At 41.6% G+C, this 27,978-nt stretch overlaps 1 protein-coding gene across 3 annotated transcripts in view; it reads left to right on the top strand.

The window, feature by feature from the left end:
• The window catches only part of LOC112561304, a 44,182-nt gene extending 16,614 nt beyond the window's left edge, over positions 1–27,568 (top strand). Inside the window, exons 1-4 of one of the 3 annotated variants that reach the window (XM_025233706.1) lie at positions 10,274–11,039; positions 12,628–12,898; positions 14,890–21,875; positions 22,263–27,568. In XM_025233706.1, the coding sequence (XP_025089491.1) occupies positions 15,661–21,875; positions 22,263–25,200 (9,153 nt within the window). In that variant the 5' untranslated portion in view covers positions 10,274–11,039; positions 12,628–12,898; positions 14,890–15,660 and the 3' untranslated portion in view covers positions 25,201–27,568. Of the gene's footprint in view, positions 1–10,273; positions 11,040–11,112; positions 11,356–12,627; positions 12,899–14,889; positions 21,876–22,262 lie in introns of those variants that run through there. The other 2 variants (XM_025233707.1, XM_025233705.1) reach the window with 2 other exon arrangements.
• Positions 27,569–27,978: the final 410 nt, after the last annotated feature.

The raw sequence follows: 27,978 nt of genomic DNA, 5'->3' as shown, positions 1-27,978 counted from the left end.
AAAAAGTACAAAAATGTTGACACTAATTAAAATAAACTTTTTCTAATTATCTCTGCCACCGGCCTTTATTTGATTCGTATATTAAAATGGATATCAGTTTAAGATTTAGATTTTAACAATTGTAGAAGTAGGGTACTTGGAAAGCTTTACTGTTGAATACTTTTGATGACGCTCTGTTGTTTTTCTCCAACAGAAAACATCGCGAAACAACAATGTGTAGAGTCTTCTAACGATGTGTGATGGAATCAACAAAAATATTTGAGCACTACACATGATCCACGTGGAGAGACTGACAAAAACAGAGGTCGACACGATGTCATCGATGTGTCTGCAAGAAAAGTTGCGATTGATGACATCAACAAGATAGCTGCTGATGAGAGTTGCTCTAAGACAGAGATGAGTAGTGCTGCATCCTGAATAATACTCGAGATGACATTTATGCCATCAGGGTTGTAACAATTATCTGTTGACAGTTAGTGACACAAACCTAACCAGTCGACAGTCTGCTCTGTGTTTCAAAGATGCTTTCAATCCTGTAGTCTGCCAACAACATCCCTCTCTCGACAATCGAAAGGAAATTATTTGCTTTAGGTACTAAACAAAACAAAATGAAAAACTACTTTTTCAGGCTCTGCCTCTTGATGGTGACAATGAGCTAGTGAGGGCAACCTTGCTTAGTGTATGAATACTTGCTTTAGTGAGCAGAAGTCAAAATATACCTGTTCCCAGAAATAGTGAATGAAATTACCAAGATAATTGGAAGCACTAGACGTGGTCTTCGACGACAGCGACAACATGGTAGGAGGGCTTGTAGTCTCAACTATACTCGCAGTTCTTCTGCCTTCAAACGAATAAATGTTTAAGTGTGCGTATGTGTTTGAAGAACGGGTTGATCTCCTACATTTGGATGAGATTGTAATGGAGTTTGTTAACAGAAGACGCAGGTTTGTTTGTTTGTCTTTGTCACAAGGCCTTGCAAGCTCCGAATGTCATTAATATGTTTATAAGGCTTAATAAATATGAGTGTTTAAAACTTTCTGTAAATGGGTTATGTGTCTGGTTCATTTTTTTTCAGTTAGATGCTTTGTCTTTTAATACTGAAAGCATCATGTGTTGGGATGACATCACCGTATGTGCGTGTGGGTGTGTGCACTTTGTTTAGTATTTGTGACTGCGAACACCGTTCACTGTCAGCATGACGTTTGCCCCCTTGACCCCACCACAACCCAACCTCTTCCTCCATCACTCATCCCTTCTTCACCACCATCGCATTGTAGGCAAACATTACAGTTGCATCAGCAACAATTCTGCGAAAACCGTGCCCACAAACTTCTTCATCTTCTTCGGAGAATCGTCAGCTTGATGGTCCCTTTATTCGATTCCCTAACTTCTACCTCAGTGTCGCTGACATGTCTCGAATGGCGCTGCCAAGCGAGTCTGATGCGGCCGCACCGACCGTGGCACGGTGCCAAACGATTTGCACGCCCTCCTCCGCACCACCAGCAGGTCGCCCGCCATCTTTTCCGCTGCGCGATGTGGGGACCAGGCTCTGAACCCGACTCGCCTTACACGTCAGCATCGGCCGCCATCTTGGATGGTGCCGTTAGCATCTGTGAGCGACACCAACGGCGCTGTCAGGGTGCATTTACCCGCTCTGGCAAGGTGGAAGCTGTAAAATACTTCAAAACCACGCTAATGCTTATTTCGGGGTAATATGTAGTATACTGGAACTAGTTCATGAATTATTCTACATAGCATAGGATGCTCCTGTTGGACGAACGCTTGTGTCTGGTAATTATTGGATAAACGTTTGAGAGAACATCTGATGGACATGTAATACTCATCCCTACTGACCTGTAGTTAGAGCTTTAATTGGATTTGGTCTGGGAATCCTGGTCCCGTTATCGTATCCTTTTCATCGTTATCGCTAATGTTTCCTAGTAACCATTCTTGCCAGGATGTAATTATCGTCACTGTTTAGTCATTGTGTAGTGTAACATGCCTCCCATAACATACCCAACCCGGAATTTCGTCAGCCTCATATATATAGTCATTACCAGTGCTAGGAGGACGACTGTATCTAGAAACAAATTCCACATCACAAGGGACACATTCACGGAACCACCAATCTGCAAGCACACACGTGCCAACACATGGACACAAAGGACGCACACATCATTCCGTCGACTGAAGATTACAAACAAACTTCACGGAGAGTAAGACAAACGACTGACAGTCCTGCCTGCCACGATGCCTTTGTTCTTTGTCCTTTCCCTTAGCACGCCTTTGCGATCACGCGACGGTTTGAATTGTTTGACAATAGGTCCAACAACAAACTGAATGGAGCCAACACTCGACCTTTTATCATGCGCAGGGTCGCACGGCGTGAGTTTGTCAGGGTGAAGACAAAGGTCACAGTGGCGTACAGTGAAGCAGTGTTGCTGTCAAGTTTGAAGCAGAATTCCCTTCCTTTGTCCTCCCGTCCGCTTGATGATTTTTAACTGAAGAGGAGGATTTTATGTAATTAATAATAATAATTAATGTAAGGTTTCAGAGCCAAACCCAGGCTCTCCGCGTATTACAAACACGAAAACACAACACAGACTCCTCCTCCTCCACCTCCTCCTCCTTCTTCAGCGAGTATGATTCCAACAAACGATGTCTTACCTATTATTATGATGCTACGACACAGGACATGACTATACATGATGATGATGACCTGTACATGACATTTGTACCCCATCACAAACACACTTTCATTTGTCCCACCCTACACACACACGTACGCACTTGTTGACAAAGCACAGAGGCGCAAGCGCACTGTCAACTAAATGATGCAAACAGTAGTTTTTGTCAGATGTCCTTCAGTTTGACAGATGGATGGGGAGGCTGCTGTTCACCTCGTGTCCTGGCGCTGATCTCTTGTTCACGAGTGAATGTCACGCGCTGCTTCGTGACGTGTCCCGTGTGGCAGGACTTCAAACACAAAAACGTCACCGCATGACGCAAGCCGGTGTGTGAGGGTTAAAACACAACAACACCTGTACACCTGCTTGGCTCCAAGTCAGGAACCGACAGACGTGTGACATTGTTATGGCATCAACAACAAAAACATAAACCAAAAGTGCTAGTTATCTTCAGAGAGCTAAAGCAAACAAGAAGAAGAAAGACAATAAATAAACTCCAATGTATGGTTGTGATGGTTGAAGATGGTGGTGGAGGACATTCTAGGTGTCATACGTTAGTTCTTAAGCAAGTTGGGAAGGCAGGAGGTCGCATGTGTTGTTTACTTCTCTTCCATCTCTACATTTGAGTGTAGAATATGACAGGTCACGGGTCATGACCTTCTGACTGGATTCCTGCTTTTATTGAAGCACCGAAGAACTCCTCCATCTTTTCCTCTTCACTCTGCAGCATCCAGTTTCCTTCCATGTCGGTAAACATGTTCAGACAGAACAACTGTTAGGGTCAACGTGGGACAACTGAGGTCATAACTACAAAAATTATTTCTACTTATCTGCTTCTTAAGTGTCCTGTGTTTCCGTTTAAAGTAATTTTCGGCGAGGAAACCAATATTTTAAAGAAAAATGTTAGGATGAGTCATGCGTGATTTGATGATGATTGCTTCGTATTTGAACGCTTCTCCGAGCAGAAAGTTCAAAGATCTGATCATGCTTAGTCATTGATCATTGATTTTTAAAAAAGTACAATTGTTTTGGGGCGCAAGATGAGGACAACACTGAACAACTGCACAAAACTTGATGAGATGGGGGAGTGGAGGAGGGCTGTTGGTGTTGCACCACAGTTCATAGGTGCTTACTAGCAAAAGTGGGTGTGACGTTTGCAGTTACATCACCTCAGACCTTGGTCAGACTGAACAGAAAGAGACAATGCTCACAAATGTTTAGAACTTTTATTAAAAAAAAAAATCAGATGCTGTTGATATTGTTCTTTTTAAATTTTCCAGATGTTTGTGGAGGCTAAATAGCTAAATACAGCGACTTTCTAGTTTTCTGTTTTGGTTTCCTGTTAGAAGCAGCTATTTGATGTAATATATACTCAACACGTGTCTGTGAAAACTGCATTTCTGTACAATTATTTCTAACTTCATTGTTTATCATTCTATAAATATCTTTAGTGTCCTCTATTATCATCGTTTTAAGTTTTCTTTTATGCTTTTTAAATTAAAATTTCAAATATTGTTTGTGAAAAAAAATCTCTTCTGTGACATTGACTTTCATAGTTTTAGTTTCCTGGACTAGTTTTTTTTATGCTCCCAAAATCTAATAAGAAGAAGAAGAAGAAGAAGAAGAAGAAGAAGAAGAAGAAGAAGAAGAAGAGAAAAGAGTTTACCACAGAGTGACGTCACAATTAAGTGTAATCGGGATCAGCAGTCAAAAAGAATAACAAAATCATAAAGAACAGTCAAATAGTTAATTCATAAAGGACAGTCAAAGAAAATGTTGTCAGATGCAGAGGAGGGTTAAACATGAACGTTTTTTAAAATATAAGTTTTAGGATGGATTTTGACAGGTGACTGAGCATATTGAAATCTGCACCAGGAGGGAATTCCATATTACTATAAACAAACTCTTGCCAAAGGCTCGCAGGGAGGAGAGACTCATTCCGAGATTACAGTTCATGTCGTGGTCTATATTGATGGATAGTATTAGAAAAACAAGAACACTGAAACAGACTAATCTCCAATATCATCTCGGTAATTTTATTAGTATCGTCTTTAAGGTTTCAATCGTTTGCCGTCACGCAAAAGTCTCCCATGTTACTAAGTATATTCAGTATTTAGCAGGGTTTTTTTTTCGGAAGGCGTCTCTAGTAATTAACCGTGTATCATTATAAACTTATCTCTTATGATAAGTATGTTTCTGCGTTTTTCCAGTCCGCGAAGACATTTCCAATCCATGGTTTGAGTGATACAGCCTTTTGACTTACCGAGTGTGTTTGCGGAATTCTACACCGACTGACTTTTATTAGCAATGACCAGGACATCATTTACAATAAACAAGAAAGTAGTGAGTCCAGTATTTTATCTGTTTAGGATTTGCGCTCTGATGGTTTTTTTCTAAATCGCATTCGTCCACTCGTTGTTCTAGTTTTCTTCATAGTGTGCTGTCTCTCATAGAAACCACCGTATTAGCATCTCATTGTAATACGGAAACAGATATTGTAACTGGGTTCTAATCATAATACGTATTGTAAGTTTGTACTGATCTCCATCTTTACTGTTTGTTCTGTGATTTCTTCTTTTGTCTTCTATGTTTGTCTTTTTGTACTTATCCGCATAGTTGTTTCTTCCATCCTTCGTATGTTGTCTCCAAATTGTCTTAAGTGAGAATATACAAAACACGTTTATTATTACTATAAAGAAAACGGGTATTGTAATTATATATTGTAACATATATTGCTATTACCAGGAATTTTTATAATGTGCATGCTTGAGTGAACAGTAGAGAGTTGACGGGGTGTCGACACGTAGTCTTCCTGTAGATTAAAAAAAAATTCTTCTAAGATTTCTTAATTTGTTTAACATCCTTTTCAAGTCTGTTTATTGTTGGTTTTGTGCGTACTTTAAACATTATCATAAGAATTCATGGTTTAAAAATAGTCGTTTCGTTCGCATAAAAACCTTGCAAAGAATCATTCTCCGGAACGTTTGGTGGTAGTTTCGTGTGGCCTGAGCAAGTGATACCCTTCACTTCAATTTCTTTTATATGGATTCAAGATCCGGTTCACCACAATTTATCACACAACTATCTAGGTCTACCTAGTAATGAACGGATACACCAAGTTTAGAGGGAAAAAAAGATTAGGGTTCTGTCTTCTCCGTACCGTCACCTTAACAGGGTGAAGCACTCTACCCGGATTACCGCCTTTACAGTGTACAGGGTACGTAACATAAAATATAAAAAATATTTAAAATACAACGAATAGAAACTTGAGTAAATGGTCGTATAGTCAACCTCAATATACTGACTTTTAAACCTCAAGTGACAAAAGTTTTTGAAAAATATTGTTGCGAAGAATATTTACGGATTTACAGCCTTTATGACATTATTCAAGTGATAGTTATTTAACAGATCTCCTTTTTCTGAAAAAGCTAGCACCTTACAGCGATAAAATAACATTTGTTTACCGTAAGCAAGTTCTTCACTGAAAACTGTTAGATGTAAACAAATGGATGGAGAAAGTCGCTGGACCTGCTGGACGGCTTTTGATGGAATTTTCAACTTTAGTCTGAAGGGGCGAGGTAGGACTTGTTTAATTAATTCTGTAAATGATTAATAAATAAAAAAATAAAGAAGTTAAGAAATTTAGAGCAAAATAGATAAAGAAGGGATAAAAAGTAAAAAAGAAATGAAAAACAGAAAATGTATCGCTTTAGTTTTGGGGTTACAGCAACAAAACTCAGTAGGGCTCGCTCATTGTTGGCGTGAAGTTTTCTCTCCCAGTCATTTACCAGAAAACGAGGCCATTACTTTGTTAGTTACTCGGTAAAAAGAAAAAGACACGAGGTGGCAACGTTTCTTAATGCTGTTCCTTTCATCTTGGACAGGATGCTTAACTTCCCTTATTTCACCACAGCAACCAATTTATTCCTCACTGGAGACCAAACTGCAACAAACCGAGGCTTGCCATCGCGTTCTTTGATCTCAGCATTTCAAAGAACAAATAGGAATGATGTGAAATTAGAAGTGGACAACCCAGTCAAAACTTTAAATTTTGTGGATGGAACTTCTAAAAAAAAAATGGCGATTTATTAGTTTTAGATTTATTAGTAGTTATACGCCACCCATTGTCTCCCCAGTTGCCTTTCTATATCCATCGTTACAAACGTCAGTCTGATGCCTTTCCACTCAGTGTGGAACAGAAACCGACCGTCCCGTTCAGATCAGGCCTAGTTCTGTCCATTTTTCATTCTTTTTCTATTTTATCCTCGGCCTTGATCATGTTCAGCCCAAAGCCTTACAGAATTATTTAACTACGTTGTCTGTGTGGACGTCAGTGGTTGACGCAGTGGTGAAGCTGGCGTTTGTGTTCGCCGGCAAACAGGACACGTGATCTGGCTGACCTCTTGACCGGACTATCTGATGTTGCCAACAGAGGCGCCAGAGACGTACAGCCCTGAAATAAGTACATCTATCAAGTGGGCCCATCCGACATTCTGATCGCATTCGTCCGGTCTGACGGCCTAGCCCTGCAGACTACAATGAACTGGCATTATTAAACTGTTCTTGGACCCTCACCTTCATGGGCGGACAGAGAGACTTTGAGAAAGTCTGTGCGTGCGCGTGCATGTGTGTACGTTCGTAATACGTCACACTATGCATAGTTATGTGTGTGTTTGCGCATAGGTACGGGTTGTGTGAGCGTGCGTGCGTGGAAACAGCTTTTGCCTGAAGTTCCGGAACAGGCTAAGAGGATTTGAGAATTGATTGCACCGACCTTGCTCCAACAAATTGTTTTGGTTTCACCAAACTTGAAACTTTCTACGCGCACTGACTATTGTGCCATGTTGGCAACAGTGGATAATAAACACGTCAATCCACAAAGGCGACAACAGAGCTTAAATACGCAGTCACCCTGTGAACAAAGCGGATTTTTTTGTTTCTGACAGACTTGTAAAAATATACCGCCAAGCTTATTTTCCTATACACAATGTGTTTGTTATTTTATGGAGGAAAAGCACGTGTGGGTTAACCTAACGGGACATCAGGGAAGGGCGCACATGAGTCGCTTACAATTGTCATAACAACTACCTATGTCACATCATCAGTACCACATTGTTGTATCCACTCCCTACCATGCTCCTCCCTTCATCACACCCACACCCCATTTCCCCCTGAAAAAAAACCCAAGACGAGAATTCCGGTGTTAATTGGTCGTGTCTCACGAAAACTTTTGAATTATTGTGTCAAATTAGTAGTAATAAAAAATAATTGTCACTTTGATCAGCAGTCATAGTAATTACAAACATATTACAAACTGAAAATTAGTGAAAGCGTCTTTTTGTGTTAAACTTGTCTTTCTTTTCGTTTGTGGCTATTCATGACCAGAGGAGATAGTCTCCGCCGTTGTGGCAAGTTAAGAGCCTCTCGTAGCAGGTGGGAGTGTATCTGAAGGAAACAGAAAATCAGAAAAAATAACGACAATAGACAAAGGGGAAGTGTGTGGAAAAGAGGAGTAAGTGGAAAAGAAACTTTTTTAAATCCCAGAACAGTAGCGCATTGAAATATTTGTACGAGGATGAAGGAGAGAATACTCTCCGTGATCTGAATATCTTAATCACAAGAAAAACAGCTTTTATTTTTGTAAAAACAACATCGTCTTGTTCCAATATGCTAATAAGCTTATCCAGGGTATATCACGTTGCAGGTGCAACTCGATGTTATGACAGAGTAACGCGTTGTGTGTGCGTGTGAACGACAAGAACGATAATATGCTCAGATAATAAAGTATCGGCCACCCACCCCTCAAATTCTCACTGACCTGGAGAGTTACTTGTCATCTCAATGGCGTCATCCACTCAACCATTCCATGCAGGCTCGGGATGATGCTGTGAGAGAGAGATGACTGGTTAATTTAGCAGCTGCCTCAGGTAAAATGTTTTGTCGCTAGTGGTTTTATGAAGTCGTGGTGCTCAGTTCGCTTCCTGGCGGAGCATTATTGTTTGATTCAGCAGCAGCACTTAGCATCTTGCTAATTGAGCAGCATGTAGTCAAGACATCACCGGCCTCTCCTTCCGTTGATCACCTAGAATGGCGGCAAAGCGAGGAAGATAGCAAGACCTTTTCTTTCCACTCTTCCATCCCTCCTCAATGGCTAGATAAGGGGACACGCTGCTGTCTGCTGCTGATGATGATGATGATCACGATGATGACGATGATGACGACGACTACTGTTCACAGCAGTAACTGCCGATCTCGAGTCAAACTCGAATACATCCATTAGACTAGAACTCTTGTGACCACCATGTTTGTGGATTTACCGACATTTGCAAAAAAAGACAGCAGTTTAATTTTCTCGAGTCGTCCTTTGTCAAAAGATTGGAACCTCAAAGCACGCTACGGTCGAAATTTTACTTACGTTTTTGTGCTGATCACTTTTTATTTTTAAAAAATCCTCCTGAGGCAGAACAAGAATTAGAACTTCATAGTCTCACCTTAACAGGTATTTCACAGATTTTCAGTCAAAATATCTGGATTTATGTGTAAAGGTGATCACTGATGAGGGCTTTATTGAAGGACCTTCTGTCACTCGATCGTTTTGCTGTGTATACATCCTGTTGACGTTACCCACTATCTCCAGTGATAGATGTCTGAAAACATCTGTAATATCACCACATCATAGGCAGAGAACGAGGTAAGTCAAAAAAATGTACGATCCGTTTACACGTCGTATACAACGTACACAGTGATGAGTGATAACAGGCTTTGGAATATCAACACAGGAAACCTGGAATGTAAATTGTTTTTAAGGTTCAGATTCATTCGTGAAATATTCCTGGAAGTTAGTCCACCTGGCTGAAGCAGATCCCAAGTCTGCCCACACCAAACCATAACGAGCATCATCATCAGCCAGGTGGTGTGAAAATGTGCAAGAGAACCTTTCACCGGATATCTAAAGCAGTCTTGAAATTTTAAATGAATAAAAATGTCAGCATGGCAGCGCGATTTGTTTATCAAATGAAAGCTTGTTCGGGTTTTCAGAACATCGAAGAAATTGAGTTCACGTGATGGATTATCCGCACGCAAGGAAAGAATCTGAAATCTCACATTTTTAAACAACACTCAAATGCCACGTTCACCTAACAAAGTGCCGCATTGATGGAAGTATAACAGATGACCCAGTGTGGAAGGTGCAACGTCTTTGCTGTGTTGTGGTGATATTCATTTGTCTTCACGTCTACAGTGATTTTTTCATAAGTTTGCTGGGTACATTGTGAGTTTTCAACCTTTCTCTTTAATATCATCTCTTTTGTCTATTTTGCCATCGAGTTGAGAGTGTTTAGATATTATTTTGAATTTCATACGATAGAACATAACAGATTTTAGCTGAACAGAGAAATTCTCTGTAGCATACACCTCTCAGTCCTGTCGCTTTTAAAAACCAGCCCCTCCCAGACTGTGATGTGTGTGAGGTGAGTCAGTCCGGTGTTCTGTGGCCGCCTGTGAGTAGGTGGGCAAGCAATTACATCCCATTTACCATATAAAAATATAGCATATATTAAGGAACAAATTACGTGCTCTTATGTACGGACAAAGGGTATATATAACAATTGGTTGTTTTTCAAGACCGTTGGATCTACTTTCCTATGTAAGTCTGCGCTAGAACAATCCATCATATGGTCCAATCACAATTGTGAGAATGTGGCGATTTCTTTTGCTTCTTGTCTACAGCGTGACAATCTAATCAGTATCTTAAGGACAACATCCATGCTGTCTTTTAGGATGATTACTGTTAGGAATCTTAGAGCAAAATAAACACAAGCAGTTCAAATCCCGGATATAGTGAGTTCACATCCCGATCTGCCTTAGTACACCAACTATATCCTTGAAGCCTCCCAACTGATTTAAGATTATACCCAACGTTTAGGCCTAATGGGAATGTTCTAAAAAAATGTGTAATTTGCATATTTTATTTTTTGGTAGGGTTTTCCTATTTTGCTTTGTCTCTAATTATTTGGCAGTTATTTTAACGACGCATTTCCCGTGTCGCACAAAGAAAAAGTTACTACTAGTACTTCAAATCATTTAAGTCAACGATTGCCATACACTAGCATAAAATTCAAAACGTTATGTGACTACAACTTATAAACACCTGGTATTATTACAAATCAGCAGTTGAAATCCGATAAGAAAATAAATAACAATAATAAAAAAAAAAGTCATCAACCCTGTTCGTCCCCCACTGTAGCGTGACGTCACATCCTATCCGCATGCGAGTGTCAATAGGATTCCGCCATAACGTAGGCAGGTGCTGACTCGTGCCCTACTACTGACCGATTCGCAATGAAAGCAAAGGTAAGTGACACACACAAGTTGTTTTAATAAACAATATTTGGATTGTGAACGTAGTCGCTGACATGTAGGCGTCAGGTCGTGAAATGTATCGTGGGAGCCGCCCGTCAAGTGACTGCCAACTTCCTAGCGGCGAACTCGCCGAGGTCTGAATTTGCATACCTCGCCTGCGCTACCCTCGAGTCGCAACCATCAGGGTTGGAAGGGGGACAAGTGCATGGGTGGCACTTTGTAGTACGCTCTACGAACTGCTGCTACACTTTTCAAGGAGCTTTTCTCCCACTGGCAGTGCGGACGGTGTTCGATTCTGTACATTGATGTGTGTATTGCTTATTCATTCTGTTTTTTCTCTACTCCAGAATTTTACAACTGTAATTGTTCATTGATGTTGTTAAATAAGTTCAAAGTTTCTAGTTATAAGTTACCTCCTTCCCCTGTCAGTGTGGTTTTTATTTATTTGCTTGTGTGCTTTTATTGCTCAGTGGGCAGTTTTGCCTGTTGAGTTGTTTTTGTGTCATGTATTTTAGAGTGATTAAGGCTACTTAAAACACAGCAGTTAGTTGGTGATTCATATGATGTTGGGAACTTGGCTACTCATCTACACGTGTGGTGTTTTATTCAAGGAAATAATTCGTGATGTTTTCCCGTTTCAGATTAATATATATTTCTGGGATTTTTTATTGTGTTTTACATAAACCTACTATGTTACAGACACTTTTATTCATTCTATTAGAAATCAAATATTTTCTTTGTTAAAATCCATAGTTAAATGTGTTGTCACATATATATTTTAAAGATATATCTGTATATGACATAGATGGTAAGTGTCATCATCACTCAGATTTTGTAATTGCTTCTGTCTACTACTCAAACACCATTTAAATAGTGTTGATTTTGAACTGTAGGTTATTTGGTTAACCATTGGCACATGTTTCATATATGTGTGAATGTTAAAATGAGGATAGACATTTTTTTTTTATACCTAGTGTACATATTATGATTATATAGTATGAGTAATGGAAGTATATATACTAACAGTAATAATGCAAATAGTGCCAATGTGTTCTACACTCTCTACTGATCATTAGGATCTAATATAGTATACATTACTAGATATTAGTCCTGCCAAAAAAGTGTATTTACAAGTCACTATAGTGTTTGTTCTCATTTATATATAATTTTCAGAATAATGCAAGTGGTTGCTATTTGATTATTACAAGTTTAGTGTATATTTTAACCATTTAGATTCCCCCTCCCTTTGAAAAGTATGATTTTTGGTGTTACCGTTACATTTATGTAGTCATTGTAGTGTATGTTTCAGATTCTGGTTATAGCTTTAATTCATTAACAGCATATCTTTAAGACCAAAGGTAAGTGCACTGATAAACCCTAAATTTGTATTAATATAATTAGTATTTATTGAAGGGAAGTGGTACTGCTGTGAAATAGTAGTTTTTACTAGATGGATTAGATAATCTAGAGGTGTATGTGTGTTAGTCTGGGTACAGTGATAAGAATGCTCAAGTTCTGACACTGTTACTGTTCTTGTCAATGCATATACTAGTGTATAGATTTTTCAATAAATTTGCAGGTGAGACATTCCCAGAGAGCTAAAAAAAGTGACCCATTAATCAGGACACGTGGAAATGTGCCAACACTGAGATCTGCCAAAGTTCGTAGACTTTTTAAAGTCAGGCATGTAAAACCTTCGCGTGCTAGGACATCAGAAAATAAGACAAATCCAACAGGAACATCATTGGAGGAGCAGGCACTCTCACAACGAAGACGCCTACAGGCAACAGCAGCAGGACCAGCACAGAGGAGGAGACGCCGTTTTTGCAAGAAACCGACTGCTACAGCAGGTAGGCTTTCTTTCATGATGTGTTGAAAAAACAGTTTCTGTTGTTTTAAGATATGCTTTTCAGTTCATAAATTATGTATTAAAAGATAACTTAAAATGTTGTGACAGAAGAAAATGATGCATTAGTATTAGTAGGGCCAGTGTAAACAACAGAAAGCAGTAAATTATGCATGTGTTATGCTCCTCACTACTGATAAAAGCAATCTGAGAAGTTTTTGAGTAGAGATTAGTTTCAAAAGGAATTCAATAAAAGGTATGTTTTGGTAATAATTTAGTAACCATGTCTTTTAGTTTCTTTGAACTGTGCAAGAGAGCAGCCTATTAGCTATGTAAACGTATCCTGTATTTCCCTTTACGGTATAACACCAAGTTTCATTTTGTTCCTGGACCTCTCCACTGTTTTATTTATTTAGGTTTTTTTTTTTTATTACTGCAATTGTGTCTAACAGCTTCTTATGGTAGCTGGGTGTAGCACTTGAATATCTTGATTAGCTAACATATTCCTCAGTATGTGTATTTCATTGTCCTTTGGCATGCCTTCTCTTTCACCTGCATTCTTTGATGTAAGCATGTAAATATGAACAACTAAAGAATGTCACTTAAAAGGGAATAATTTGCTTCAATATTAATTATATGACATTTATGTTCAGTCACATGCCTCTTTAATTTCTGCATTCAAAAAGGATTGTTGGCCAAAAGCAGAGCAGTAAGAGAGAGATAGTGTGTGTGTGCAGGCAACTGTGCAAGCATGTGTCCACAAAATATGCAAACTCTTTTGAGTGCAGTGCATATTTTGAAGTGTTCATATTCCTCTTCACTCCATCAAACACATCCTGTAGACCATAACATGGCAAATCAATTTGTCACTTCCTTTTTTGACATATAATGTTGATTAAGTGACTAGAAAGTTTCAAAATTTTTCCAGTCAGTGTAATTAAGCAGAAACTACTCAGGGTTTTATTCTAAGTTAGGTGGAAGTGGTTATTCACCTTAAATTTCTGAAACTTCACATAGAAGTCTTTGGTGGTGACTGGTTTTGTACTGAGTGAAAATGAGCTAGAAAACAAGTGGCCCTACTTGCAGAGTGTTTCCTATGAGCACTAGTGCCTCCATATGTCTTCTATTCAGTCTTCAGAAGAATGAAACCAGTGGATTGTGTACCTAACTGCAATAGCATAATGGTGTGCCCAGTTTATAAAAAGAAGAGAGACTATAATCATTTTTTCCCTACATTTTTTAAAGTTGTAGTCTTTCTTTTCATTGCTGCACAGGTGATTGCAGACAGAATTGCAAGCACAAAGATACTCTAATATACATATGTATGAAGCAATTCTAATATACACCTGTGGACATCTGTACACTTTTGATATTTGTTAAAAACACCATTGCTATAAAATCTCCATCATAATCATTTCCTTTACCAGCATGATGACCGTCACTACAATAAGAAATCCGTGACACATAGACCAGCGTGGTTAAAATGATGAGCACTTAATAAGCTAAACAATAATTCAAGAGCGGTTATTTTAATTATTTTTCCTGATTTTTCATCACTATATGTGGATTTTGAAGTTTGTTCTATTAATAATAAATAACAGTGAATTTCACATTTTTAATATTCTGCATGTTGTGACCAGAGCTTGTAAAGGCGATGTTATCCATTCCAGTGTGAAGTCAGAGGTATAGCTCTTCTGTGTCAGAGAATGCAGAAGTTAATTGGTAATTGCCCAGATGTTGCCTGTACCTGGATATTACTCGGTGCATTCTTTACTTCATGTGAAACTATTATCATAAACTGTAGACTGTGCTAAACTGCACATGAAGGGGTTTTCATGTTTGTTTGTTTTGTTGTTTTTTTTTTGCTTGTTCTTTTGTTTGGTTTTTTTTTTTTTTTTTTTGTTTCATTTTTTTTTTGGTCTTTTTTGGCACAGCCAGGTGCATTTAAATCAGACAGTTGTAAGAATCACTGTAGTGGCTTTGTTTTTATTGCAGGGTTCCTCAAAGCTGATCAGAAGCAAAGTAGTAGAGAAGCTGGGGCACACTCTCTAGCAACCACAAGTGAAGGACATGTTCTTGCTGTTGGTGAAAGTGACCATCAGACTGAAGACCCCAAAGTGTCTAAAGCTTTAAAGCAGCTAAAAATCGATTTAGTTGAAAGTCAGTACACAACTTATGTTGATCCATCACTGACAGGCAGATCAAGAAGAAGTTTAACACAAGCAGGTCCCACTACAGATAGTAGGCAGGCTTTTCTAACACAAAACAAATGGGTGTCAAAACTGAAACGTACTGTGAAAGAGGGATTACCTTTGTCCAATGTATTATCTGAAAAGGACAATATGTTGGACCTAAAACTGATGCCTGCAGAAACTGGTGTTAAAAAACAGACTGATCCTGTAGATGATACTAAGAGAGAGGTCACCAACGCAGAGAGTACTGAAGATTCAACTATAAAAAATCACTGTGCACCTAAGGATGATGTGCCTGTAATTAAAACAGATCAACCTGTAGGAGAAAAGAGAAAAGTCTCCACTCCTACAGTTGAAAGCAAGCTAGATGCAAAAATGGAACAAGAATCATTGGGCTTTCTCTCAGGAGGCATTGCAAGACCATCTTCAGCTCCTTTACGGAGCAGCAGCTTGGAATCCCCAAGGGAGCACAGAAGGGACAAGCCGTTTGGCACACTAATGAAAAGTTCCTCACTGGGTGACTTACACCTGGGGTCTAGGTCAGATTCTTTCCTGGATCATTTTTCCAAACCTAATGATCAAGAGGACATACACAGTTTTCAGATGGAAACTGATCAAGAACCATCAAACACAGTCATGGATGAGGGCAACAATCACATATCTTCAAGTGCATTGGAGGTACTGGATTCATCGTCATCATCACTATGCACGACGAGCTTCTATGGCTCTGGCAAGCAGGCACTACCTGGGAAGCATGTCTGAGATAGGTAGTCGAAGGAAAATCAAAAGGACGCGAATGCTGTTAAGACTTCGAGACAGCTCAACAAAGCTTATGCCTGAAATTTTACCAGGCTCCACCAGGGTTTCAAGGAGATCTGGTTCTACAAGGAACAAGGACAGTGGGAGTGCTTCAAATAGCAGGAACAGCAGTCCTAGTGTGGTGCCAAGGAGGAGAAGAAAGAGAAAAGTAAAAGTTGTAGCTGTTCAGGGAAACATGGATGTGGACAAATCATCCACACCCTGCCAGATAGAGACAGAAGCTAGGGAGGCTGCAGGCTTGGAGAATAATGTTATCCAGGTAAATGAGGGAGAGCAGAGCTGTAGGGAGCAGCATTCATGCAGTGAATTTATTGCGGTGTCTCAGCAAGAAGTGCTTGATGAGAATCTTGTTACTGGAAGCACTTCTAGAGTTCCAAAGGTACGAAAAAGAAGGCGGCGACGGCGGCGGAACCATCTGTACTTTACAATGATTAAGAGACGTCGTAGTGTTATTTTGGCTTCACAATTGTCACGAAAAATGAATGAAAATATAAACTCTGTCAGTGCTGGGACTAATATTCACAAAAATGAGACAGATTTGAATATTTCAACAGCATTTGATCATTCGCAGAATATTTCACTTGAAGCTCCAGGATTAGTCCCAGAGAGAACTTTTCTGTTGAGCGATGAAAATTCGTTTTCTGTTAAAGAAAGTGAAAATGTGGCTGGTCTTGGTCAGACTTTAACCTCGTTGAGTTCTTCTAGTTCACAGCTACTTCATAAAGATGGTGATACTTTCAGTTTAATGCGGGTAACAAAAGATGCTGATGATGCATCAGTGAAAGAAACTAGTCAAAATGGAGTTTTCTCTAGTGCTGCATTATCAAGTCAGCTTTCAACTTCTGAACCAAATTTACCACAGAGGAAAAGACGTCCTGGCCGTCCTCGTAAGCAACATTTATCAGAATCAAATGTTATGAGTGTTCCTTCACAAAACATAGTGCGTGGTCGTGGGAAAAGACTGTTAAAAAAGACTGACTTTTTCATTGCTAAAATTTCTTCTGAGAGACCTGGGAAACGAAAAAAAGTCATGCAGCAACATGCATGTTTTCAGCCCAGTGACACTGTGGTAAAATGTGTGGGGACTGATGCAAATACAGTAGTAAAACGCCGCCCTGGGCGGCCAAGAAAACGATTTAAGGTCTCCGAGAACTCACAGTCTGAACACATGCTTGTGGAAAATGCTTCTTCAGAAAGCGTCATAGCTTTTAACAACCTTACATCATCCCAACAAAATGTGCAACCAACATCAGTAATGAAGGTTTCTGCCAAACAAGAAAAGACATGTTTACCCCAGCAACATTCAGATTTTTTATCCTCACAAGATGACGTTAAGCACTTTTTGAACTTTCATGGGGACTCTATGCAGACTCTAGGTCCAGAAAACAGTGATGACCCACAACTATCTGGAAGATGGCAATCTGATTTTTCTCACAGTTCAGGCCAAGGTGCTCCGGTTAAGAAAATCAGAAAAGTAAATAGACGGAAATTGAGAAAGAGCCGATGGGCTAGGGGTATTATGCCCAAGAATCCTTTAAAAACTGTGGGCAAGGAATCACGTGTTGCCAAAACTAGTGTTCTTTCAGAGGGCAGCCAGATGCCTTCAAGTGAGGTCACATCATTGCTTCCAAAATCTGGAGAAAATATTTATTTTGAACAAGATATGATGGAATCAGCTCAAAGCTCTGAGGTTTTGGGCAGCACATCAAAGACAAAGACACAAATGTTTCCAAGAAATAGAGTGAAGGCCAAATCTATACCAAGAGAATTAAAGAGACTACAAGATGACGACGGGACAAAGAAAGTTTTGGGGCGACATTTCCGAAGGAAAATTAAGTCCCTCTCCAGAAAGGGTCTCTTGCTGCGTTCAAAGGCAAAGTCTGAAGGTGATGTATGCAGTTCACATTCATTGGACACTGATTATGTTGATTTAAAAGATGGCAGGAAGAAGAAGCAAAAACTAAGCAGCAAGCTGTATAGCATAGACACTATTTCTGAGACCAAAATGGTATTTAAGACAGGTTTGAAGAGCCGTTCTTCAGCAGTAGATGAAGCCAAAAGTTCTTGTCCTCATCTTTCATCTTCTCATCAAGAAGACCCAGTCAGTCCATTTATTCTTGGTACAGCCACCATAACTCCAGCAACAGAAAACAAGATACTGTCATATCAGAATTCAGACAATGTTACTGACAGCATTCAAGAATCATTAGAGATTCCCAATGAGTCGATAAATAGTTTTGTAGATGTAACGTATGCATCAAGAGAATACTTTCTGGATGGCAGCACAAGAATCTGCTTTCCAGCTGATCAACTTTCTACTATGCATATTGACATCACTGAAGACCAGCCTCCACCAAATATTACAGAAACAAATTTTGCAGCTGTCATCCACTCAGAAGACCTTTCACCCCCACCACTTATACGGCCTGAAGATCTTTTTTCTGGTGAGTATTATGCCACTGCCAGTTCTTCTAAAGGATCCTCACCTACAAAATCATTAGCAACAGAAGATGCCAGTAGTTTTTGCAATGACAGCAGCTGCCTACAGCAAAATGATGATGGTTTTTCACAAAGTCAGGATATCATACCATCCGCAATGGATCTTCTGCCAGAAGCATCGGGAATGGGGAAACGAAGAGGGCGGCCTCCAAGGCATTTGAAAGGAAAAGGCACAGTTGGTCGAAAAATGGGCCCTGCATCAAAAACTGGTCGAGCACCTAACATCAGAGCAGGCCCTGCAAGCTCCAAGCATAGAAGAAAATCGTCCAGCATTCACTTTGTAAGATACAATCTTTCTTCACCCCAGACATACTTGACTCCTACTGAACCACGTAAGTTTGCCCTTCGTCCAAAGACCACACGCTCCCCCATTGAAATAATTGCCATGCGTCAGAAGCAAGAGGAAGATGAATATGATTTGGAGGAAGCTACCAGGCTTGCACGGAGGCTAAAACGACAAAAGGCCCATGATGCTAAGCATGCACCTTCTGTTTCGGTGAATCCATCCTCCTGTCAAGCATCAGAATTAGAAGTTAGGAAGTGTTCTGTTGTTCTTGTAGATTTTGTCAAGAAGCTTCAGTTAGACACTCTTGAATATGCTGAGCAAAGTATTTTAGATGTGTCATATGGTAGTCCAGATAGCAAAGGTGAAGATGATGTGCAAGATGATCCCCAAAAGGCAAACATCAGCTCATCCAAGACATTCAAGTCTTGTACTCTGGAGACTGAAGAATGGTCAAGAAACAAAAGCACAAAAGCAGAATCCTCCCAGCAGCATACATCTGTCATCAAGAAGCAGCTGCTTGATTTAGAGAGTTTAAAAAATAAAAGCTTCATCGGCAACTTTTTGGACTTTCTGGAAAACACAGAGAAGGAAGTAGAAACAGCAGTGTTAAAGTCATCCCATGTAAAGAAATGCTCATGGCACAAGGAGGAAAATTTGTTACTTCCCTCTGTAACAGTGTGTCATTCACCAGCACAAACTGTAGCATTGGAGCCACTGGAGTCTGATCCTTCAAGACATTTGACTGAATCTGATATACTTAGAGCAGGAGAAGCTGTCCTGAATGGCGCCTACAAAACTGAACAGTCGGACACTCAGGTCAGCCATTTGGAGAGAGATATGTCCAGTATAAGACCATCTCAGTTGGTAATAGATGTAAGCCCTTCCAAATTTGAAGAGATGCCCTCTGTAGTTAGCCCTAATAAAGCAGTGCCTCAGAAGCGGTTGAAGATCTTTCCAGCCTCAGACAGGAATGTCTTAGCCAAATTCATCTGCAACCAGTGTGATTTTACCTCAAGTAATAAGCAGACAATGGAGTCACATGTTTATCGCCACATCCCAGGAGTTGCTTTCTATTGTGGATACTGCTCTTCTGAGTTCAGTGCAATGGCCAGTGTCCTGGCCCATGTAAAGAGCAGTCACACAGGCAAAGAAGCAAAAGTGTTGATTAGTAAGGATATCAGTGAGACTAGCTTGTATAGGGTTGAGGAGTCGGTTGCAACAGAATCTGCTGGGATTGTTCAGCAAAAATCTTGTCTTCCCAAGGCAGCTGCAATTGCCTCTCAGATCTGTGAAACCCCTTCTATCCAAGAGACTCAGCCTCTTATCATTTCTTTGGTTGTAAGTGGTGACATGGCAGTGCAGAGACAGGATCGGTATAGTGGAGCATCAATGAGTTCCATTCGAGGAAGGTTTGTCTGCACGCATTGTGGCTATTCCACAAACGTGAGAGAAGACATTGAGCAACATGTTGAGGATCTACACAGTGACATTCAGTTGTATGCTTGCTATCTCTGCGACAAAGCTTTCGGTGAAAGCTACAGTGATATTTGCACACATTGCTCCACTGTCCACCCCAACCGCCCAAATTCGTTCAAGAAGCTGCCCAACTTTTATGACCAGGGACTGATTGCTAATTGCCACAGTCCATCTGATAAAGCAAAGACTGAGGACAGGGGCAACATATTTGACCGTATGAGCAGTCTTTTCCAAGCCACCACTTCTGAGAAAGGGGAAGATGGCCTCACCTCTCTTCATACTCGCTGTCAAAGGGCAAGAGAGTACCAGCAAGTGGTGGAGGGCTGGAGGGGCAAGACAAGTGCAGAGGCTGACAGTACCACTATTGGTGATGTGGAGCCTATTCCAGAGGATGTGGGCAGTGTGGAAGAACAGTCACTTCTAACAGAGTCAGCTAACAGTCCAGAATTTATTGCAGCTGATGATCTTCCTTCCAAAGATAAAGACATGGAGACAAAAACAAACGAGATTGAACCATGTTCATCAACTAATGTTAAGGATTGTGTTAACACTGGCATGGACTTGGTTGAGAAAAGCTTCAATGTTCAGAGCATTGAAAACAGTGCTCAGGTAAATCAAGAAAACAGTGACATCACATTCCTGAAAGACAGCGTAACTGATGATCAGAAAAGAGAAGAAGTCAAAGAAAATTATATGGATAGCAAAGACAACAGGATTTGCGAAGATGTACATATGAAGGACTTGCAAGAACCAAAGGTGGGCAGTGACTTGACACCCAGTCAGAACTGTTTGCCCTTAAGCAGCTCTGTGCATCTGCTTGGAAGTGAACATTCACAATCTATGGTCTCTCCACACAGCAGTCTACCTGATCAAATAGACTTCTCTATCCCTCTTGTGAGTGTGAAAGATAAAGGTGACTGTTTACTGGTGCGAAGTGAGCCAGATACAGGCACCGAGTTAATGGAATGTGATGCCACTCTTCGTACAAGTGCACTAGAGGCAGTGACTGACGGGATGCAAGACAGTGAAAATATGCATTGCTCTCTGACATCTCCATCAGAAAGTACTACCATTGTAGATACAGATAAATTGGAGATCACTGGAGTCGAGAGAAACAGCATATTTCCTAAAGGGGACATGTCTGATGCAAATTCTATGAAAAAAGGATCTGTTGATGAAAGTGTAGTTCCTAATGCTGACATAGCTCATATTTTGGATGACTTGGTAAATAAAGTAGTGGCATTGGCTTCAGGTATCAACGTTGTAGATACTCTATTGGTGAAGGAAACAAAATCTGTGGAATCACTTGGGGGCTACATATCCCCTTCTGGAGTGAGAGATACAGGTGTGGATACATTGAACGCTTCAGATGTTAACATGTGTTTAGTGAGCAAAGAGCAGACCATGGCGGTAACAACAGAGGCAGAAGATGCAGCTGAAGGTCAGTGTGTGAAGGAAGTATTGCTTTCTGAAGGACTGACTGCCGGTGGTGATGTTGCAGTTGTTTTTCCTCAAGCCACAGCATCAGAAGATGCAGGGTTGCCTCAAAGAAGAGGAGAGCTGCTGGTTGCACAGTCTAGAAATGATGCAGGGAGATCCAAGGCTGGCGAGGACACAGATGCAGGCGATGTGGAAGATGATGGAGATATTCTGGTCATCGAGCTTGATGGGGAAATTGGGGATAATGACAGAAGCTCCATCACCTCTAAGTAAGTACATCTATGTGTTCATCTGTCTGTGGGTATGAGGGATAGGGGGAGGAAGCATAGGCATTCGACATTAATAAGAGCCCCTAATATGCAAGTCTTTGCTGTTACTGTGTCCTACCATACTCATCAAATAATTTTTATTTCCTCAAAATTCTCATTGATTAGTGCATCAGCACTCAGTTTAACACTGTATATTTCTGGTATCTAGTCAACTAAAATTCCAAAAACTTGAAAAATGTAGGGTGTACAGTATCTGCATAAAAGCTGTCTGAAGGGAAAAAAAGTTTCAGTGTTAATGTGGTTAGGAAAGATATATGTATTATAGCCATGCATTATTCTTGCAGTGATCACCACAAATAGTATATATTACTGTTCTGTCTGTGCTAGAAATGAAGAAGCCCGTGCTGTGGATGATGCTGGGAGGAAGGCTGGTGAGTTGTCTAAAGGAGAGTCCAAGTCAGATGTATCATCCTGCAGCATAGATGACAGTAGCATTGGAATCAAAATTGTTGAAGTTGTTAGCCTCCATGACAATCCAGATTTCCATGGCATAAGTGCTTCACCTGTGAAATCTTCCAAAACTGTACAGCAGTCCTCAATTCAGTCAGTGGAAGGGTCACCCTGTGACAAGTCACCTGCACCACTGCTGACGAGTCCCAACCATTCCACTCCATCAGTTTCCCCTGCAAGAAAGATCTCAACCCCAGCTAGCAGTCTTCCTGAGGTGGATGCCGACGAAATAGCTTTGAGAAACGAGAGGATGGTGTGCACTTACAAGTGTCACAAGTGCAACGTTCACTCTCCCGCTCTTCCACCGATTGTAGAGCATTTGAAACATTATCACAGTGACGTTCCCTTGTTTTCCTGCCCCTACTGTAAAGGGTTCAGGGGCAACTTCTACACTGAGGATGATGTGCACATGCATGTGAAGGAAAAGCACCCAGCCAACTATGCCAAAAATGAAGTGTCTTTGTCAGAGCTGGCAAAATCTTTTGTGCAAGTGCTTGCTATTCCATCAGGTAGGAACTCAGGGGGTGGGCACATTGAACAAGACGTTTACATGTGCCTGAAATGTAAAGGACATCTTCCAGATTTGGACTATGCCTTTAAGCACTTGCAGGAAGAGCACAAAGAGCTTATCAAATACACATGTCCATTTTGCAAGACATTCCGTGACCTCTCACAAGATGTGGTCCTGAGCCATATGCAGTTAGATCACCAGCATTCACCAAGTGATGCTCAGGTGCCACTGGCTGTGGAAGACAATCTTTTTATTAAAGTCAGCTCCATATCCACAGGTGGTGTCTATATCGACAATAAGGCCATGGAAGTATCTCCAGCGGCAGAAGATAGTCCATCAGGCAGGTCAGCTGGAAGTTCCACCCCTGTTGAACCTGTGCCGAAGAACACGCCTCTGAGTGTGTCTCCCAGCAAGGTTCCAGTGGTTGGAAAAGCAACATCCGCTGAGCCTTCCATGTCCCAGCAATCAGTGGCTCTTGTTAGCTCAGCCCCTCTTGTTCCTGGGTTAGGCACCAGCTGTATGACTACAGTTCCCATCGGAATAGACCCTACAGCTCTTGTGTCTGTACCAGGAAGCCAGTTTGCACCCCTAGGAATACTCCAGGTCAGCCCATATTTATTTGTTCCTGCCCCTGCACACTTAGCAGGTATGCCAGTCAGTGTGGAAGGTATAGTGAGCCCAGCTCATCATGGAGCAATGGCAATTGCAGCAGGGGCTGTCTCATTGCATCATCCTTCTCCCATAACAGTGGGCTCAACACATCGCCCCATTCTTCCCGCCCCTGCAGTAAGACCTTCAGAACAACAGCCAGAATCTGCCTTAGGTGGAGACCTTGTTGGTCCCAACGTTCTGTACCCTAGTCGTCTGACAGTGAAGAAGATCCTCGATCAAAAGAAGAAAAAGCAAGAATGGTCGCAGGTTTCTCTAGCAGGTGACGCCAGCGCGCCAGCCAAAGGACTTCCTGTGAATCAGCAGCTGAGCGGCAAAGGGGGCACTCACAGCCCTAGTGCCACGCAGGGACTAACAAGTCCCAGGCCCTTTGGGGGAGGGGTTGCTCGACAGGGGGCCGTTTGGAGCCCTGCTTCTGACTCACCAGCTCCTGGAACGCCCATACTAGCGAGTGATGTGACGGACAGCCCTGGACATCCACGTAGCCACCGTGCCGTTAGTCCTAGTTCACAGACTTCCTCAGTTACCCTGTCTCCCACCCCTGCAGCCAGTGTGGCCGCTTCTCAGCAACAGGCCCGTTCTGCGGGTGCCAGATGTTTTGAATCTGAGCCTGACCTCCCGCTCAAGCAGCGCCACTTTATCACAAGATGCTGGAGGGGTAGCAGCAGCAGCAGCAGGGGGGAAAGATTTTCGCCAAACAACCTAGGCATCCCGGCTTCTCGTGCTAGCCCTCTTCAGGGGCAAAGGTCAGCTACTGCCACTCCTGTAACCTGCGGGGACATGGAAGTGGAAAATCCCGACGCCTACAAGATATTTAATCTCAAGCCTCGCGCCCTGTCCTCGCCAGCCCCTGCTCCCAGGATGACAACCATGCTTTCCACAGCTTCCAACATTCCGGTTTTACCCAGGCCGCCCAGCGTGGGTTTGGATTCGCAGCGTTTGCTGCACCCTAGCGTCTTGGGGGCCAGTGCCGTGCCCATGGCGTCCTCAGCCCTCTTCCCACAACAGTTTCGGCTGCAGCAGCTACCGCCTGCGACCATCAGCAGCAGTCAGCCTGGCTTGACCATTGGGCAGGGTTCACTGCTCATTACGGCAGCCCAGGGCGCAATGCTAGTTCCGGCCCTGGTACAGCCAGCGCACGACCATACTCAGCTACAGGCTGCCAGCAACCTGGGCAAGGCTCCAGCCGCTCACCAGCAGAAACCCAGCACGCTAAGCACAGCTCAGGCGGCCACGATGCAGCAGTTAATATTTTCTCAGTCGTTGTCCCTCGGACAAAATACTTCCCCCGTCATCTCTCACTCTTCTTCTTCCACTTCCGCTACCTTTCAGAGACCGTACATATCGAGAGCTGGTACCGCTGTTGGCAGAGGTCGGCCACGCCTAAATCGTCCTCTAGAGCCGCTACTCTTGCGACAGCACTCCCCAGTGCTTCCGGCGCCGCAGCAGCAGCAGCAGCGGTACGGCAGCCCCGGCACGGTGCCATCGCCACCCCGAGCTCACCAACGGCAAGGCGACGACCCAGCAGTGTCTGTGCCCCTACTGCCCGCATCAGGTTGTTTTGAAACCCTGGGAAGTGTCACAACACATTCATGTCCATCATCCTGGAAAAGACGTAGTCTACAAACGTCTTGATAAAGGCACAGCTAAATAGAAACGAAAACCAGACCTTTTTTTTTTGTGCACAGTAAAAGTAACTTATAAATAAAAACAAATTCATATTTTGCTTAAATATTCACCGGGATTTGTATCAAAAGTTTGTCTGAAGTCACAGACTTGAAGCCCTCCCCAGCCTCCTCCTACAACTTTTGATTGTGCATCACAGTAGATGCTTGTCTGTATATTTTTGCCGAGCCCATCGTGATGAAAACAACTGATCTTCAGATTTTTTATATGACTTATATTTGAATTTGGCGATATTTGTAATCATTACACATTCAAGAATTAAGGGTTGTGGTGGGGGGGGGAAACCGGGTGGGAGAACTTGTCATTTTGACAGAGGCCTGACCAGGACACGGGTCCTGGTAACATGTCTGATGCAGGTTTACGATGTCCCAGGAAAGACGGGTAGTTTGCAGAATGTCCTGGCGACAGACTTTCCAAGTAAATCGTAGCGAGTCGTCGTCGTCGTCGCTGCCGACGCCATGCGGAAAAGTCCACGTTGGCAACTACACAGCAGGATTCTTAACACGAATCAAGGAGGAAAGAGGTGCAGCGAGGATATCTGTATACAAACAAGCATCCTGTCATCTAGGCTGCTGAGATAAGTGTGGGTAGGAATAGACCTGTACCCGCCTCCCCTCATCCTGTCTCTGCCAACCCTACTTTTTTGTTTCTTTTTTTTTTTTAAACTTCACCTAATGACTGCAGAAATAGTAGCTAATGAACATGGGATCTTGCCCAGCTAATGGGAAAATTTGATGGGCTGAGCATCCGACATCTTCGTCTAGCTTCTATACAGCCGCGTCAGAAGGCGTTGATCTTTATTCTTTTTGTTTTTGTTTGGATTTGATTTTTTTTTTTTTTTTTCATTTTTTTTTTTTTTTAAATCCAGCCGTGCAAGCAGAGAAAAGAAGGACTCTGTTTTAGGAATTGAAATACTGGATTCCACTCCATTGGCTGTTTTGTTACGAGTGTAGTTAATCCTGCTGGCATAGAACTTTGTTTGCTGGCATTGTGCATTCTTTTTTCCTTCTATTTTTTAATCGTCTACTTCCAGATAAAGACAAAAATAGCGGGTATCTGTTCATGTCGTTATCATTTTTATTTATTGTTTCAAAATAGTCACCTTTTCGGGTTCGTATTTTTGCGTGCGTGCACAATAAGTGAGATATTTGTGGGAGGAGAAAAGGAAAAAAAAAACTGTTCACGGACTCCAAAAAGGAAAAAAAGAACAAACAAAAAAATATGTTGAGTATTGTTATTTATTGCAGTATGAATGGATTACGCGGCATTGCCGCAAAATGTGTCATGTTAGTCCTTCCTTATTATGTTAATGTCGTTTACGCAAAAGAAACAAAAAATTCCTTTTTGCCTTCTTTCATCACTTATTTTTCACGAATATTTGTTTTCTTTGAGCCTCGTCAAAAGTTGCAACGGCATCTTGATTGGGAAATGATGCTTTGAATATAGAAGACAGGATACTTTGTAAGATATTTTTGTTTTTGTCGTTGTGGCGGGTGTCTTTGTGACCCCGTTTCTCGACCATAACCAGAGGAGGTGGTATATGCGACCTTTCCTCCTTGGGAGGCCTGTCAGACGACTTGTTTACCTGGGACTTAAAAAAAAAATGTAAAATTAAAAATGGAAGTAGACGAAAACCGGGGAAACGTTTTTCCAACCACTGTCAGGTCATGCTCATGTATTTTCCGTCAGCTGGACAAAGAAGTGGTGCACACGATATAAAAGGTCAAGGTACCAGAGGAAATGAACTTCTGGCAACACTGCTACATGTTCCTGTGGCAACAGCTAACCACACCATCGCTTGACCAGCAGCCAGGAGGCAAATGCATGCAGCATCACGTGGTCTCCACGGGACAAGAGATATTTGCTTTGTTTTTGTTTGAAACATTCTGAGGTTACGTGTTTGGCGATGACCCACCCGGTCATCCGTGGTTGTTATTGATGTTCCTGTGGCCATCTTGACGTGTCGTCGCATCACGCCATCGGCTGCGCCAACTTCCAGCACAACCTTTCACCTCGTCCTCTGGACATTGAAGACAACGTCGTTGATATTTGAATCATGTGTACATAGGACGGCATCTTGTTTTATTTATTGTTTTGTGGGAGGGTGGTGTTTAGTTCTTCATATAGTTGCAGTGTTATGTTATTTTGGTTTCTGTTTTTCATGTTCCTCTCTTTTTCTTCCTTCATTCGCTTCCTGAATGTTTTGAAACGTTGCCTTACCATGTACATATTTATTCACGAAAGCTTGTTGGCAACCTGTGGGTTGGAGAAATGTAAGGAAAAACCTAACAGGAATTAAAAAAAACATTATCAAGTATTTTGTTTTATTTTCTTGTTTTGCTGAAGTACTGAGTGAAATTTTTCTTTTCAAAATGTTTAGTGTGTGCTTGCGTGAAGGTAAAAAGACGAGGTGGCAGCCATGCAGTTATTAATTAGTTCAGGTGTACTAACAATAGGTGTGGTCGGTGGCGATGTTGAGTAGAGGCAACTCCTCTGTACATTGTAAAAATGTGAACTTGTTGGCCATAAACAGTAGTCTCAACCTGGAATGTCACGTGCTTTGACATCTGAAACGTCAGAGGAAGCTTTATTTCCTTCACCTACATACCTAGCAGCTGAGGTGTTCGGTGGTGGGCTGAGTGGGTTGGGTGAACTGCGGAATGGTTGGAAAAAATAGCAAGAAACAATCTGCAGGTCCTTGCTTTAAAACGAATAAATTGTTATATA

The sequence above is a fragment of the Pomacea canaliculata genome, linkage group LG4, assembly GCF_003073045.1.
Source record: "Pomacea canaliculata isolate SZHN2017 linkage group LG4, ASM307304v1, whole genome shotgun sequence".
Taxonomy (NCBI): domain Eukaryota; kingdom Metazoa; phylum Mollusca; class Gastropoda; order Architaenioglossa; family Ampullariidae; genus Pomacea; species Pomacea canaliculata.
The sequence above is the reverse complement of the archived record's forward strand: the minus strand, read 5'-3'. Positions and strand labels throughout refer to the sequence as shown.